The following is an 18,877-nucleotide window of genomic DNA, read 5'->3' as shown; positions in this document are numbered from 1 at the left end:
CAGTTTCCTGTTAGTCCGGTCACAAAAATTTCTACGCCGACCTTAAAAAGCTGTTGTGAGGTTGTTTTTAATGTTACTGTAAAGTCAGCCCAAGCGTAATTAATTTCTCCAGTCTTTAACCTCCATACGTGCGCGTCTCGCGCGTATATTCCCATTAATTTGTGTGCTTGTTATTCTACAGAACGTTTGCCGGATAAGTAAACATCTGAATACTTATGACTCAATCCGAGAGGATTAGTTTTAGAGACTGAAAAGTCTCTTTTTACAACACAAATTATACAGGATAAGAAAAAAAACAGTGTGGAGAGTGACATCTTATGCAGTATACACATAAAAATGTCAGTGTGTTTTGCTCGGCTGAGAAGAAAACGCTCTCTCGGAGCTATCTGTAGCCTGGACAAAGTCTCACTTAAGAAACCATTGCGAATCAACCATTACATTGCTCTCTGTGTTGCCCTTCGCATCCCAATCAGTTATATATTCATATCCTAATTACATTAATGTCATGTGTTGTGTCTCCAGCATATTTACAACAAACAGATTTTTTTTCTGCGAAGCAGAGATCTGACCTCAGCCATCCGTCCCATCTCCATAATAACCGAGGAGAGGTCCTGACTTAAGGTCTTTACTTGGGAGTTCTGGGTTGCATCTTCTGAAGAAAGGGGCATTTTTGTTACTCCACGGAACCTTAAGGGGGCTTTTTAGCATTTGGTCAGCTTGGAGTTTCTGCAAAACATCTGAATCTTTTTATAACCATCCCCAGCTGCCGCACCAGGGTGTGTGTGTGAGAGAGAGAGTGTGTGCGTGTGTGAGTGTGTGCGTGAGTGTGTTTGTTCGCCTGAGTGTGGAAGAGAGAGATAGGGTGAGAGTGTCTGTTTGCCTCGCGCTCCAGAAAGGAAGGAAGGAAAGGAAAAAAATTGGACGTCTTTTTCCCCCAAAACTTTTTTCTAGGAATGAACGCTGAGACGTGCGTTTCATACTGCGATATGACATCCATGGATTCATATTATAGTCCGTCTGCACCGCAAGGTAGGGATCACCAGGCAAACCCTTTTAGGACATTCCAAGCGAGTGACACCAAATACAGCCCCACTTTCCTGACCAACAAAGGTCAGGCTTATGGGGAAAAGCCGCGGAGCCCGTTCCAGCAGGAATGCCAGTCATTGGATGCCACTTCTGGGGAAGGCACCTTTAACAAATACCACCTCTTCATGCAGAGGTCCTCTTGCAAAACTCCCCCTGAAGGAAGCAAACTCCATCAGGAAAGCGGACACAACGGAGCGCTCATCTCCTGCTATGGTGAGTACCATAAAACGTTGGGAGTTTTATGCGTTTAACACAGTGGGTCGTTTCTTAAATTCCGGATCCCCGCTATGTCTGCTTGTGTACATGCTCTGCGACCCAAGTTTTCATATTCAACGTTTTTGTAAATGTTCCGTGACAACTTACAAGAAAGCAGACAAAAGCGTCACGCAGTTCATCGGAAGAAACATAATTCAAGCAATATTGAGTAGAAGGTTCTTGTGGGGCGTTACTTCGTTACTGACGGTGAAAACATAAAATCTTCGCAGGCGTTACAACATATCTAGTTGGGACAGTTATTAAGACGACCGAAATTTAAAGACATTGTTGGACAGAGGAGATCACTGGGACATATGCATACAAGTTCGTCCTTCGTTACAGATGTGCCTAAATTCTGTGTCTTTGTCGGGGACAATATGTTTGGCTATGGTCTTCTGTGGCTTTCCGTGTTGACCCACTGTCACTTAAACCCTTAATTTCCAAGTTTTCTGATGCGGGCTGAGGCTATAAGAAAGAGAAGATACGAGGTTCGAGATGATTGCTGCGATTAACTGTGGCTGTTATTCGTACGAAAGCCCATCACGAAGGACACCAGAGCATCAGTCACTAAATTATATTCATAATAAATGAGCTTAACTTCACAACTTACTACCAATATTACAACCACAACTATCATAACAACGCAATTACGAAGAGGCATAACGTTACTGACAATTAAATTTTCCCTTTAACGATTGAATTAAATTATGTTTAATGCGATAATCTACATTACAATCCTTAATATTGCAACTGAATCGGACAATTGAATTAACACGTTTGCAGATAGGGGTAATAAACACGGAGCATCGTACTGACATTAGCATTTGTGCAACACATTTTTGAGTTGGACAAGTGATTTTTCAGCCGTGCCAGAACGACAGTGACGTGCAGAACAGATTTAATAGTTTATCTGCAACTTTACTTTCTAGAGCATTGCTTATTGCGCTTAGGTTTAACGATGCAGCGAGCAGTTAAAAATTCGAGTTTAAAGTTAATTTTGGGTACCAGAACACCCCCTGCTTTGACAAGGCCGGGGTTAAGTTAACAGGCCATTGATCATTCACATGCTGGCGAAAAGCGGGCAGTGCGAACCGACGTTCATCTAAAAAATCAAACCTCCCTCAAAAAACACAATAATCAAAAACACAATAACACGATAAAAACTGTGGTGAAATAGTCGGCCTATTGCGTTAAACATTTAGAGAGTAGAAAATACGTTTATCTTTAATAATAGTAATAATAATAATAATAAAATAATAATAATAATAATAATTGAAGAGGCACTTCGTGGCGGGAAATGTTTTTACATTTGAGTGTTGCATCCAGCTCTTAAAAATAAAGGTATTAAAACATTCCTTAAATACAGAATAGCAGTCGGAATAGCACACCAGTCGGGAAAATGAAGAAACGATTTTTTTCCACAGACGTCATGCATAAACTCTGTAAAATAAGTTTAACCAATGTAAAAATAATTAACTAACATACCGAAAGATAGCACTGTATGAAAATAAAAGCAAACATTTTATAATCTCTATAACAATTGCTATTCTTACACATTTTCGAAATAGCAAAAATCCATAAAGGAATATAACGTTTCTGTAAGATTCTGTAACATCTTTATATTATAATTGCCAGCACGATGAAATCGTGCAATGAACTAATTCATGGTTGAATTTACATGGGAATAAAACAAAGAATAATACCTTGACTGACACTTCATTTTGTTTGAAAGTAATCAATACCTAGAAAATTTAACATGGGCTACCACACACGTGTCGATTATTTAACAACTGTTCCTCATACCAGTTAAATATTTGTTGATTCCGTAATATGGGTCAAGGTACAGCGCAGATGTACAGGTAATAAACGGCACTGTGGGAGATATGTATATTCTTACTACCAGCATGTGCACAAAACCTGATTATGTGTGGGATACCCCCCCCACGCACCACCGCCTCCGCCATCCCACAACACATACGACACATACAAAGAAAATCTGAACCAGAATAATAATTTGTTCAAATCCTCGCCTTTCATTGATTCTTGAAAGCGCCTTCAAAAGACGAATGACACTGTTTGAGCACTGGCAAAATCCATTGATCCAACCGTAGATTTAGTACAACTGCCGCATTATACATCAGTCCTTTCCACTTCCACAAGTCTGGGCGTAGACGTTAGGAGGGCACACCTGACAGTGATTTATCATCGAGCTTTATCATAAATCATGGGGACATTGTGTCCGAACGCTATGATACTGTCTTTAAGGCATTACATTGTACATGTTTCCTCCGATTCGTACACAGTATTTCTGGTTAATCCCGGTGACCGCCAGACACGTGACGACTTGTTAGAATGGAAGAAAGTGTCTTGCTTAAAGGCATTGTTCAAGGTCAAGAACAAAGCGCTGCAACAGATTAGACAGGCCTTCGATGACATTTTCCATTTTTCAGCGTTGGGAATACTGATGAACGAGAAGAAAAAGCTCCGTACAAAGAAATATATTGCGAAATATAGAGCGAATTTTGAAATGTATAAAGCAACAGCAAAATAATTAGTAAATGGATGACAATGATGGTTCATGACAATGATATGACAATTATAATGATTCCGATAACTGTGACTCAGTTCTTAAGCATGTATATGACCCGTAGGGATCATGGGTTTGTTAGCAAAATAGATTTTGATCTAACGTTTCAAAGCGCCCATAAAACTTAGCTGTAAATGTTTGCTTTCTTAGCTAATGTCTTTTCAAATTAGAACAGGACGACAACAGCACTCTTTTAAAGCATTTTAATAATGCCACGATCATTTTTTTAGCGTCCGGCATTCGGTTGACAATGAGATGTATCACATATAAGAATGTTTATCGCTAACTCCTTTATTTTTATTTAACTTTTTATACTGTAGGATACGTGACAAATAACTTAGGATAGGCCACTAGTGAGCCACGTTAGACAAACCTGAAATACGTTTTTCGGTGATGTTGAGTTTTCTGACAGATACACACCCACACATGGACTTCCTAGCAAACACTTAAAAGCCATTCAATAAAAAGGGACAAACGTCGTCTTAAAACTATCATAGATGGTTGTCATTGTTTTTGCAGTGACAAGAAAAATGAACAAAATATAAATAGTCCAACTACTGCTAAGAGGTTGGTAGCTAGGCCTTTATTTTCCCATTCTCCTTTAAGTCTTTTTGTTATAAATTCTAAATATTAATTCCAGTTATGTCTTTTATTAATCTCATTAGCATAATTCTTTGCCTACAAGGATTCGATTTGACCACGACTGAGTTAGTGAATTAGTGACTGAATTTCTTCATTTTACTGTACTTGCAACAGAATACTTCTTACTGTAAATATGATGACGTACTGGACATCAGCACGATATCACCAAACTCATATCAGTTTTTCCGGTTTGCTTAGGTTTAAATAAAATGGAGATTGCTGATAAGATTTTATTCTAGTATGGAAAGGCTTCACATTTCAAATAGCTGGAACTGCGGCACAAAAACCCATCTCCTTGTACTTTCATGGAAAAAAACCTTGCAATTCAGACCTAAGCGTTTAGATTCATAGTGCTGCGTATTTTCACTTAAACTTTGCAAAAAAAAAAAAAAACACCATTTGCTTTCCACGTGCGGTGCAAAATTTTAAAAAGATGGATCCCCATAACATCTGGATCTGAAATAACATCTTCCATGTGTCTCAAAGCGAGGACCCACAACCCCCCCCCCCCCCCCCCCACCCGCGCTTAAAAAACTTTGCACCCCCCCCCCCCCCCATAAGCTTTTAAAGCGCGTCTTGAGCAATAAAATATTACGACGCGACCTTTAAATATAATAATATCAACAAAAACAATTGTACAAACTCCAATACAATTTTACTTTCACTGTAAAATAGGCCCAAACTAATTGCATATTAACTTTGGGGCCTAGTATAGGAAAAATAAATAGACTGTGTATGAGAGGAATTAATAATAATAAACATTTCACTGACAAAATGCATTAACAAAATGTAGAAAACGTTACAGATTGCATGAACGGTGTAACCACAACTGTAAAACAAATTTCACTGTAGGCTATCACTCGAATAATTGATTCTTGTATACCATGCATATCAATCATCAATCATGTAGGATGAACTTAATTTAATGCCTCGTCTATCCCCAGAACTATTATCGAACGTAATATTGTTTGTGGATTTATATATGTTTTACCAATACTGCAAACGCTCCAGATTATAAAGGAGAAAAAAAATAGACACAACGCTATTTCACAGCGATATGAAAGGCAGAGAAAGAGACCGGGATACACTCGTATGAAGTACAAAGGTTGAAACAGGAGCGCGTGCAGTGAAATGTCTACTGTCATAGCGGACATTGACAAATTATTTTGGTTTCCTTGTAGACGAGGCCAACACGTATAATATTGCACATATGCAAATCAAAAACAAGAAAGAAGTTCTAATTAGCGTGCACAAACAATAGCAACATTAAATCAAGAATTGAAAAGTTAGAAACAAGTGACAATGCTTAACAGGCCTAAAGTAAAATGCGTATCATGGAGCCTTTGGGAGGTCAACGTTCGCCAAATCAGTAAGTTTGTCAATATGTCTTACATAAACAATTGTAAACAGCATGATAGAAACAAACAGGATTATGAGGTCCGAATTCATAAATCTGACCACAATGCGCGTTGTGCCCAATTTTGAATAAAACAATGGAATTAAGCGAGTGTTATTCATGTTCACAATGCAAAAAAGATGTGTGTTGTCTAAATCGAATGACAACTTTTGTAAAACAAAACAACAACAAAAAAATAGTAATAATAATAAACAAAAATAAACAAAAAGGTAACACCGTCTCAGTTTTGTCATTTAAAGGGCAAAGTGCAATGCGGTTTGATAGAATTCGGGCCTTGGTTATTTACAGAGCTAAAAACTAAAGAGAGAGTGGTTTGGAACGGATTAAAAAGTACCACCGCAAAACCTAGAACGAGCCAGTGTAGGGTTTCATTAAACTTTAATTAAAACATAAGGATACGCACCAACCAGCCCTTTCTGCGCCCTCCTAGCTTCATAATTTATTGAAGCAGATGACGTAACATAACTATTTAAATAAGGTTTAATGGCTGGCTGTGGTACAGATGTTATTGAATCAATTAGGTTTTATTCAACAAATGTGCGACCTTTTGACGATAATACACGAACTCTTTCTTTCCAAATTACCAGACTTCTTTTACAAGACAGAAAAAAATGCCTCTCGTTATTTGATGAGGAGGAAATAGGCTACAAACACAACAGTGCTGTTATCCGGTAAAGGGGAACCAGGGACCAGACATAAAACTGTGTTGTTTCCAGACTATGATTTAAGCTGCACTGTCAATCAAAAACGCTGAAGTACGTTAGCAAAATATGAATTTGCATATTGATGATGTGGAAAGGTCAAACAGCAAAAACGTGAACGGGATGTTTCAACCAGGGTTACGAAGAAGAGGTTTCAGACAATTCCTAACTGAAAGCTGGGGGCCAAACTCGGGGCCCTCGCTTTTCCGCCATCGCAGAATCATGGGACGAACTCTTACACTGCCCTCTGGAAAACGAATTTGGGGTGCGTTATAAAGGACTTTGACATTTCTGCCAGGCCATAAAATGTTATGCACGGAGAGGAGGCACTGTTTCTTCGTCTCGAGCAGCCACATAACGGGGAGGAGAAATGTACAGATTGATTGACAGAATTTTGCACTATGCAGGAAGCACCTGATTCCCACGGCCTTAGTGTCTGGTGCATGAAACATCTACTTGACTCGGTAAGCGCTGATGTTTGAGGAAAACCAGCAGTAATACACTTGACCTTCACTTCCAAACTACTGACATAGCTTGACCACACTGAGAAGCGGGACGAAAAAAACGGGCCGAAAAAAAAACGGGCCAAGGTCATTACTAATTTATTTTAGTTTAAAAGGGTACTGCTCAACATAACGCAGAACGTCTTTGGATTAAAGACAAATATTCCAGTTTACGCAATTACTTTGCAATTATTATATAAAAGTGTGTTAAAAATATTAATTTTAAAATGTGATTTAGATTTAATTTAGATATAATTATAGCCTACATTCAAATGTTTGTCCGTGGAAAACGCGTTAAAATGAGATACGATGGAAAAGTAATACTAATACTAATAAATACTGTCGTCTTATGAATATATATATAGATATACAACCTTTTCTCGGGCTCTAAATGAGATATGATCTCACATTCGTTATTATTCATTCGTTAGTCGTTATTCGTCGACAGAATCATAATGACATTCATGACACTAAGAAAGCAGCTTTCTGATGTTTTCCCTACAACAACAGAGATCTGAATTACATTTATTATAGGTCTACTTCAAAAAATTCGAAGGAATTAATCGCCACCTGAATTTTGCATACGTGATCGTCGCATGTGTATAGCCTATTGGATGGCCCCATAGTTACTTTGACTATAATAATCATGAATTATTAATCTTTATAGATTAAAAAGAACCGAAAGAGATCCTACACTTAATTCAACTCTATATATTCAAACGCAAATGTACATGACACGGACATTGGACATAGGTTTTCCATTCAGCCATGACTGAGTAGATAATTAAAACATATACTGTTCAAAAACAATGTACGTGCTAGTGGAGGAATCAGTATGTTGACGTGTTGTATAAAACGCTGTGTGCTCATTTACTACTCTTCCCAGAAATGGGCGCGTAAGTAGGCGGTTGATGCCGCTTTAGCAATTTTTCCTTTCTTTGTAACAACAGACGGACATCACTGTTACACACCAATTAGGCGGATTCTTTTCGTTCTCTATGATACAGGCAATATCGGGTGACATTTGTGCTAAAAAACGTGAGTGGTTAAGGTCAGATGCATTCATCTAAAAATGGAACACCTATTGAAAAATCGTACAGAATATATGTCATATTGCCAAATTGGGATGTAGTGTACCTTTTCGGGGTTGGCGAAATGCTGCCATTCATGGGGAAGTCTCATGGGGAAATTTTGTAAACATAACAACTACAACTATGCTTATGCATGCTCAAATGATACAACATACAGCATACTTTTGATGTGGCCAAGCAGATTAGTAACCATGAGTGGATAAATTACATTGCAAAGAAAATTCCTTCTGGAGCCTATTTACGCACAAAGTTGTACCCTTTTAAGCAAATGATCATTACATCCACATTAATGTTTTTTTCAGAAGTGATTATCTGAAGGCACGTCATAAAAACAATTTTGTATTCATAGCCCAGAGTTCAAAAACGTTTTAAATACCATGAGGTACCAAACGAATTGTATCACATGAATTCAAGCACGAAACAAAGACTGAAATCTTACAAATAACATTTTCAAACATAATTTTTAATTAATCTTAGTGAACCTATTTGTGTGAAATCTGAGCTGAAATGACAAATTCAAGGAGGCACGGTCACCTCACATTCACACATCTGAGACCTGCGTTTTGATCTCCGTTTACATGTTACCCTCGTGTTCACATGGGTCTTCTCGGATAGTCGGATGAGCTAGGTAACTCAGCAGTCTTTCTTTTCATGAAGCCTTTAAGTTGTTTAACAAACGCGTGTGCGGTGTGCTCCAGCCTCGCGCCTTGTGCCTTTTGCCGGCTCTCAGCAACCCTATTGGAAAATGGATTTACGGTAATAAGATGGATAGATGATAAAACCAAAAACACACTCCTAAAAAAGCATCACCGCCTTTCTTAAAACACTTCATATAATATCAAAATAGGTTATGTTTTGGTTATGACCTATGTTTGCACGACACAGGCATGCGCGGCGCTGTATGGGAATTCGTTAACGTTATGGCATGCGCAGCGCTGACATGTGCGCCATACGTCTTCTCCAATGTTCAAAATTAATCATCTTTAATTGCCGACGGCAAGAAAAAAAAGTGTTGTGCCGGGACAGCAATTACCGAGAAAGGGGCGCAACGTCTTGAATTGTTTCATGAACAAATTATTGTTCATACTCAAATTATTGTGTCATACTCAAATATTCTTGAATGAATTACTTCAAAAGTACTCGCTTACTCGCGTTTACCATATTAATAATAAACATTATTTAGGGCCAAGGGTTTTTCTAAATTTATAATTATCTCTTTTCACGTGGTGTGCAATTAAATTTACCAAGGATACTGTGGTAACGAGATATTAATATGCCATGTGTCTGATTGATAAAAGCCATCTTAATGACCATAACTTGCTGAATGTGATCAATCATGGTAGCTTCATAATCATTGCGAATTTTTAAAGCCCCCAGCTGGTCAACTATCTTGTGGTGTCATATAGAGCACGGCAGTAAAATATTGACAACACCAAATTACTACGATTTTTAATGAAAATAAACGGGAAGCCCTCATGCATCGTGGTACATATTCAACTTGACGTACGAAAGCATCTTCATATTTATGATTAGTTCTGCGCATATTGCAGTTTCAGTGGCTTCTATTTCAATACACTTTGGGACGGAAATAATGTGCAGATCAAAATACGAAAAACACATTTTAAACGGAGAATTCAAATGACAACCGTTCAGGTGGCGGAATAAGGGTGTTTCTAACGAGCCAAGAAAAATCCTGATTGGACAGTAATACATTGAAACTGCACCGCGCAAGGCTGCCAACTCCTCTAGAAGTTGCGCTTTCTATGCCAAAGTATGTCCCATAAAGTGAAACAAGAGCTGCTATGTCGTGACTGCAAACAATGTGAGCCAGAGCTTTCATTCTTGGCTTAAAGCGTCATCATCAGCTATTGTTATTTTCCATACAGGTGAGAGAAACTCAGATTACCCCTGGGCTAACTGCAGACTCTTAAACTGGACACGTAACAGGGCTATTTATTGCATTAAAGCATAAATGACAAGCCTTACCGTCCCAACAGTGCAAGTTATTGCTTACCCTGTTACACTTTTAACGAAACGATTACATGCAGTCACAAAAAACACTTCATGTCTTGACCTTCTGACAATGCTTTGTTTTTATTAAAATAGTGATCTTTGCTGGGGTGCAAGAAAGTAATTGTTTTGCTAAGATGATTTATGTTGCAGTTTCCATGACACCCCTTTCTGAATGCATATGTTTTCAGAGGATATATTAGCATGTACTCTATCTACCCAATTCCTCAACTACAAAGCTTACTGTAGCTTGCAGTTTGAGCAGTAATCTAGAGGAATCTGGCTCAAATTGGAAACACATTCACTCCATTTATTCAAAAGCTATAAAATATGAATGATGTAAACAGTGTTTCACACTCAAATGTGAACTATTTGACATTGAGGCAGTGGGTAGGTGTTTGGGTCACACCTCACTTGGAACACATACAAAGTAATTATTTTCTTGCGAAACGAAACCATGCTGGAGTTTTAACCGCAGAATACATGTGTTTTTGACATTTCATTACATTTTTGTATTTTTTTATGAGGTTAGATCAGAGAGAATATGTGGTCCTTATGACAAACTACAAATATCTGTTTGTGGATACCCACTACACTGCTAGTCAGGGGCAGGATCACATGGAGTCATGCTATACATATTACCCATGGCAATATAAAGACCACCAAGACCATCAAGCCATGGACACTAACATATCAATTTCCCACACAGGTACTTGAATAATTATGTTTCTCACAAGTTATGCTATTATTTATAATACTGATTCTTGTCTTTAGTCCTCAATAGAAAATTCCACTGTGACATTTTGAGTTATTGGTTCAATCAGCCTTCAGCAGGTATGCTGAAATTCCTGAAGTCATACAGACTTTAGTTTATTTCCCACTAAGACTGCAGAGTCCTTTGAAGATAATACCCAATGCTGCTTTGGGAGATCTTGGTGTTGACTTGAACCTGCCATTGACCTGTGTGTTACATCTCTGACTCAACTGATGTTTAAGGGAAAGGGATTTACAAGTAAAACCAAAGCAAACCAACAAAACAATGGCTTTGAATGAAGACCAGATCTTTCGACGACTGACCTGATTGCTGTCTGAAAGGGGAAATAGGAAGTTGATTTTTTTTCTGTATATTTAGGCCTTTCTAAGGAAGCATAATATGACAGAGCACTCAAATTACTACGAATTTTAATGAAAATAAACGGGAAGCCCTCATGCATAGCGGTACATATTCAACTTGACGTACGAAAGCATCTTCATATTTATGATAAGTTCTGCACATCTGAGTACGGCGATGAGTAACATCACACTTGCCAGACTGACCAAGTGTCAGAAAAGTGAGAAAGCACTTGCATTTCAGGAAAAGACCTGCTCCCATTAATCCGAGTCTAGATGCACGATAAGGGCTCATACATACCTTCAAAAACGCACGATGAAACCATAGACGGTCCCTTCAAACAACAAGAGGTGACTGGTTTGGATAACCTCTTTATGCAAAATGCCCTGTACAAATATATTACACATCAGCGCGGCAGTATTTGGTTTGGGTTGAGTTTCGGATGATTTAAGAGGTCCGTGTGTAAGGCTGACAGACAGGGGTGCAAAAACCCCCATTGTTGTTGCATGTGCGAGTGTTTTCGCAAATCTCCTCTCAACACGCAACCTCCCTAACGTATTGTGGCTTTTCAAATATGGGGAGAGCCACTCCAGCTGTGCCACCGGTGTCACAAAAAGCTGAACACGTCAAAGGCATAGCAACCTGCTAAGAAACAACATTAAGAAAAGAGGAGACATAACATAAGAAAAACAGCAGTGAAAAATGAGAACAAAACAGTTCCTACGGTGACAAGTGTATGTATATGTAGATGTTGACCCTCAACAGTTTTGCCTGTGCTTACCGACGTGACAGTCTCACCCTCTGATATCCCCTTTCCACAAACATAAGACAGCACTAATGTGAGGCGAATTATCAGTGCGTGAAACAAAGTGACCAAACGAAAGCCCCGCGAACGCAGCGTTGCTGGTCTTTGCAGAGCACATCTGGGCAGCAGAGCTGAGACCTGAGTCTCAGGCCGCATGTGACGCAGATTCTCTCCCCAGCCTCCCTGTGAGGACAGGGGGGTCATCCCTTTCATCACCTGTGCAAACAGCCGCCTACACACAGCGCTGAGTCCCGCAGATGCAGCCCGCCTTTCTCACAGGGCTGCACCACGCTGACACTGCTGCGCGCACGCACACACACACACACACACACACACACACACACACACACACACACACACACACACACACACCCCTAAAAGCCTGCTGATTCAGTGGACTACACATTACACCCAAAGCCAGCTCATATAGCGGGCTACATACTACACTAAAGCCAGCAAATGTGGTGGCTGACACAACACAACACTACACTAAAACCCCCTGATATAGCAGCTGAGACAGTACACTGAAACTCGCTGATATAGTGGCCTACACACTACACTATAGCCCACTGATGTGACGGCTGACACACCACACTAAAACCCACTGATATAGCAGCTGCCACAGGACACTAAAGCCTACTGATATAGTGGCCAGCACACTACGCCAAAGCCCACTGATGTTGTGGCTGACACACTACACTAAAACATGCTGGTATAGCAGTTGACATACTACACTAAAATCTGCTGACACAGTGGCCGAAACACTATGCCAAAAAATGGCTGACAGTGCCCGACACACTACACTAAAACATTAACATTTACATTTATTAATTTGGCAGATGCTTTTATCCAAAGCGACTTACAACTCAAGCAAAAAACCCGCTGACATAGCAGTTGACACACTACACTAAAACACGCTGACAAAGTGGCTGACACACTACACTAAAACTTGTCGACACAGTGGCTTACAGACAGCATTAAAGCCTGTAGAAACAGTCACCTACACACTACGCTGCAGCCAATTGGCCCACAGGCACAAGTTCCTCTCCAGCAGGTAGCTGCAGACTCTGGTCCTGCTCTTTCATTACTTTTGGGAGTTAAGGCCAAGGCCAAGACTGTATACAGTTAATGCAAGACTGTTTAGACTTCTTCAGTTTTTCTTTTGGGCACACAACAAATAGAATTTGCTCTGATGAACAAGAAAAAAAGTACAGTATTACTGCCAATTTATGTGATGTGTAAACAAAGACTTTCTCAATTTTCCCAGCATGCAGGCATCAATTTAAGAACTAAACATAAAATACTTGGCTGTTTTTCTTGCAAAAAAATCACACATTGCAAATATGTGCTTAAAAATCTGGGGAGGCGATGTTGCAGTGTATGTATGTGTTGATGTCTAGCACAGGAGAGTATGTGTGTGTATGTGCCCATGCGTGCCATGGATACATTTGTGCTCGTGTAACACATTGTAAAGTATCTGTGGCCAACTGTGATACATTATCAGGAAAAGCACCAGCTCCTTCATTTCCTTGGGAAAGTTGCCCAAAGTCACACCGGGGTTTGTCAGACAATCAGTTGGTAAAATGAATGTTCCAAACCTCTACATCAATATTTCCTCTTTTTGGAACCATACCTTTTTCCTTTCTTCCTTGTGAGTCTTGCCAGTACCCTCTGAGGACATGCAAAAGAGCTTTGGTCTCTTCCTCCGGTCTCTCCTTTTAAGAGGAGATCCCCTGTGCAACATGGCAAAGAATAACATGTCAAAATTATGAGGGAAACCAGTTGGCAAATGTTTGAATACTACCTTCTATGTCTACACCAGCTGTTTCTGCATTACTTTTTTCCTAAAGCTCGTTTTTACTATTACAGGACAAGCTTTTCATTTTTTCTCAGCATGTACAGCATCAGTGAAGAATACATATATCTTTGAGTACAACTCCAACAACACACACAAACACACACACACACACGGTCTTCCTCCATCCTCATCTTCCAACTTCCATTCAAATGACCTTATCTGATTGTAAATAGAGTAGAGGCAGGACTGGAGAAGTGGGAAGAGATAAAGGTGAGTAGCTCCCACATGAGACAGAAACACATGCTCACACAAAGGACCCAGGCAAACCACAGCAAATTCTGGCATGAAGAATGACATCTGGGCTGAAAGATCTTTGCCTGTACCCAGCTCAATAAAACGGCAGAAAACAAACAAAGGGATGAGGCTACTGAGCCTCCAGGTCAGACAGCCATAGCTGTGGGCCAGCCAGGCCCTGAGCGGGTCAGAACCACGCACAGCCGGCGAATCAGCTGCAGCTTGGGCCGCAGCGAGGTCAGCGTGTGGGTTCGCCTTCCAAATCCCAACATCCACACCACAGAAGACAATTCGGGCTATGTTCACAGAAAAAAACTTGAAAGTGTGTGTGCGCACGTTGGATGTTGAAGCATTTCACTGCGGTTGGAATTCTCAAACGCATCGTGCATTGAACTTTTGCAGTTTGGGATGATGAAAAGAGATCTGACCAGATCGCTCTCAGCAGTGAAAAGTAAACAAAACAGCCACTAAATCTTTGGTACACAGATGTGTCTTTGGTGATACTAGTAGAGAAAACCACAACGTTCATTAAAATTGAATTGCAGCGACTATTCTTGTGCAGAAAGAAAATGCCTGGCATTGAACCTGATAAGACACATGATCGGAAAGTGTAGTCAATCTTACGTTCCAGCTACTTTAAGTCTTACCATTCTGCACATTGATTCCTATCACTCTGTCTTTGGCTGTATGAATGCTGAGTGTAGAATCGTATAGTACAGAGATGATTTTTTACACTGGGATGGAAAGACAAGGCTGCTGTAGCTCCATTCAGACACACAAGAGAAGGAATGCTACTGTTTGCACATAATTTAGAAGTCTGTGTAGAGCCCAGTTTCAAAATGTCCTTAAATTTTGGCTGCCTTCACATTTTCACTGATTCTTAGCTGTAGTACAACTATTTCATCCTTTCATACTTATGAGCGATTTCAGTGTTTTTTTTTTTTTTTTGACAATATGAGCAGAACCTAATAAGAACCAGCCAGCCCCATAGCCTCGGTGTCCAGAGAACAAAGGCACCTTTCGGCAGGTTGTTGACTTAACGGGAGGTGACAAGGGCCGAGTATCGTTTTACCCAGCATGCAAGCATTTTGGCGCCACAATTTACATCAAGGTCAGTCTGTCTGTCGGTGCAGGACGTGGCCACTGCATACTTCTTGGGCCTGCGTGAAGCTGGTCCCTCTCCAGCAGGAGAACGAGAGACTGCCACGAGGGTAGCAAGGCTCAAAGAGGACCCATTCTCCTGTCTTCGAATGACAGAGATCTGCTAGTGCCTCTTATTATGGCATTCCTTCGCCCTCATAAAATAGTGCATTGCTCCACTGCGGTTTTTTTTAAATGTCACCCTGGAGATTTGGGACTTCACCGACAAAGGAAGCAGCAACTTTGGGTTCTCCTCGCTGCATGAACGAAGCGGGAAAAAAATGCAGCTTTTTAAAACACAACAGAGAAGAATAATGTGACAGACAGCCATTTTATCTTGATGAAAGAAGCACTGCAGGAAGATGTACTGGCGCAGTCGCTGCGGCGAGATTCGCCTCCGACTTCCCCTCCTGTGGCACAAACTGCGGCCGCTCGGCTGCCGGAGGCATATTTGCGGATGTATAGATGGAGGCCACGGCGTTCCGCACAGCGGGAAATGTTTGCTGTGCGCTGCGGGTCCGACCTATCAGTGCTAATCACAGCAAAACAAAACCGGAGCGATGGGAACTGAAAGCGCCAGGGCAGCGTCAGGCAGAGAGAGCGTTCCCGTTACGTCTCAATTACCGCTACTTGACATTTTCCTGCGCGTGGGTCTGGGGAAGAGGAGAGCCGAAAGATGAATCGAGAAGGGATTTCCAACGTAGCTATGCGTCGTTATTTCACCCATACCGAGAACCTTGACCACGCCCAGGTCTGTGGAAAACTCACCAGGTTCCAAGAACTGTGAGAAATACCAGCATGTCATGTGGGAGTGGATTTATCAGGGGCCGAAGCTTTACGGAAATGCTCTCATAGTTTCCCCCTGCATGTGCATTCTTCTGCAACCTGGCGGCATAAATCTCCTCTTGGCCCTATCTGCATGCTTGACGTCCACGGGGGTACCTGGTGGTTTCTTCAAAACCACTGCCTTCCTTCATCAGCCCCTGGAAACAAACAATTTCTCAGCCCTGAGTGACACTGATTGACCGTTGCTAGTTTGTTGCAGAAAATGTTGAAAGAATGGTATTCGTTTGCTTGACCTCATGCAGTTTCAAAGGATGTGGCCGCCACGCAAGACTGAAAAACATAACTACAGTGCTTTCGGGTACAGGGAGAGACATGAGTGTGTTGGCCTTGGGTAGATCACTTCCCTGCACAGGCTGGGACCTCAAGAAAACAGTCCTATTTCCTTCAACCCCGGCTCTACATCTGCCTCTGGGAAGGCGATTTTCTCTGGTTTTTACAAATGGCAGCACATGGAGCAACGAGAGGACCCTTCTGAACCAGGCCTCCTCCCAAACCATGTCTTGTGGTGTCATGCTCAGAATTAGCAATAAAAGTGATGCCTGTCCCAGCTTTTGCTACAAAGTCACCCACCACAGCGTCCGTATCGCAACCTGTCAATCACGTTGTGCGAAACACTTCCACTGACTGTGCGTTCTCTCGGTCTGTCTGTGAGCAAAACCCTGTTTGACTGTCGCTGACTGGAAAGGTCAGAATGTTGGCTAGGCTTCTGAGGGCTAAGCAGCCAATTACAACGTAATCCGCATTATAAGAACAGAAAACAAACCAATTATAGACACAAATAAATACTTAACAATGCAAACTCCCTCTGTGAATTTCTTTTGTTCCCTACTTCCAGTCAAAACAAATATTTAACATGCACAGGGTATGCAAACAATCCATTATTTATGTATGTTTAATTGCTGAGTTACCCCCCCCCCCACCTCAACCCCACCCCCCTTGTCCTTTTTTCCTTTTGAATATTTGGTCATTAACCCTTCCCGGGATCTCTGGGGTGCCTAATTTATAGTGTTTCTTTTATTTGCTTCTTGCTGACCCTACCGATCACATTCCATAAAAAAGCAGAGGGGGTGCCCCGCCGCTTTACAGCCAGTTAAATTACACTTTGATGTTTTCCCCTGTTTTCAACAGTGACTAAATGACCGCCCCTAATAAAGATCTGACCCTTAGTAACTCGAGGGGTCTGGCACTGACATCTTACAGGCCAGGAACAGGCCAGTGGCTCCTCTCTACTGCTACTACTAGGCCAGTTCTTTCTGAAGAGCGCAGATGATTTCCTTAAAGGGTCCATGCAGAAATATGAATCAATACACTGCAGAAAACCCAGATGATGACCATAACCTTCTAAAGAACTAGCTCCCTGACTTTGCTGAGAAGTCTATATTAGACACCAGTTACTCTTTGTGTTACATTGTGCTTCAAACAAAGGACATTTGTTTTAAGCACGATGAAAAACTTGGACTTAAAAACTTTCAGTTTAAATTGTAAAGATCAAGAAAGGCCATTTGAAAAATGAGGCATTTTTGTAGCTGCTGAGGGACGCGCACTGCAGAGCTTGCGTTCCGCGTATTTTTGCAGTACCATGTAACTGCCGTCCACGCTGGGCCATTGAGGAGATTCTTTTGGGCGCCGGGGGAAAATATAGGCGCAGTTAAATCGGTTTACAAGCCACACTTCAGCTTTGCAGGCAGGTGTGAACACACTTAGGGTTAAACTGCCAATTAGACCTCCGGTTTCATCTCACCCGCTAGTGAACTCCCAATCCGCAGGCAGGCTCGGCAGATCTCTCCACAACGGCACGGCTTCGGCCCAAACCACTTGAATGCAATCTAATTAAGCGCTGGGCTGTTTCAGCCATGGTTCCAGAGCACCACAGTCGCATCAATATAGATCAGTCAGACCCCTTGGAGGTGTAGAGGAGGACAAGGACAGACGATGGGCTCCAGACCCATCTCTTTCAGTCACTGTAACTGGAACCGGTGCAGTGGAATCTTGGCTTCCCAGGAAAAAATGCACCGTGGCTCTGTTTCAATACACTGTTGTAGTGCAGATTCAGCTAAATGAGAAACACACGGACACTGTAAGACTTTTAAGGCAGGGATTGAAGAGTTTATCATCTACTTCCAAGTGCTGTAAAAGATATCCTTGGAGAAATGCAAAAAAAAAAAAAAAAAAAAAAAAGACAGAGACAGAGATGGAGTGATAAAAGCTCAGGTTCGTCCGAGCAGAACCCAAACCGATCTTCATGTAGGGGAGAGGCACGAACGTGGCGATGAATGAACGGCCCACACAGGCAAAGTCACGGCACTTTCAGCACATCCAGAATAGGTGGAACTCTAGGTGAACATCCAAATCCAAGGCTGCAGTGAAAACTATACAGTGAGTCTTGTTGCACATGAGGAAGGAATCACATGCAGGCGACACAGAGATGAAATCACTGTCTGCTCTATCTGGATCGCCTCCATTGTGCTTGAGTTGTAGTTCCAATGGGGAAGGGCCCTGGCAGGGGAGGAGGGGGCACCTGGGAGATGTAGTTTTTAACAATGAGGGCTAAATGAAGGAGTGCAATGCCCTCTGTTACCCTTCCAGAGGTG

At 41.3% G+C, this 18,877-nt stretch overlaps 1 protein-coding gene across 1 annotated transcript in view; it reads left to right on the top strand.

The window, feature by feature from the left end:
- Positions 1-953: 953 nt before the first annotated feature.
- The window catches only part of alx4a (ALX homeobox 4a), a 32,242-nt gene continuing 14,318 nt past the window's right edge, over positions 954-18,877 (top strand). Inside the window, exon 1 of the mRNA XM_036544614.1 lies at positions 954-1,299. Coding sequence (XP_036400507.1) covers positions 954-1,299 — 346 coding nt within the window. The remainder of the gene's footprint in view (positions 1,300-18,877) is intronic.

The sequence above is a fragment of the Megalops cyprinoides genome, chromosome 13 (assembly GCF_013368585.1).
Source record: "Megalops cyprinoides isolate fMegCyp1 chromosome 13, fMegCyp1.pri, whole genome shotgun sequence".
NCBI lineage: Eukaryota > Metazoa > Chordata > Actinopteri > Elopiformes > Megalopidae > Megalops > Megalops cyprinoides.
Note: the sequence above shows the minus strand (reverse complement) of the source record. Positions and strands in the feature narration are given on the sequence as shown.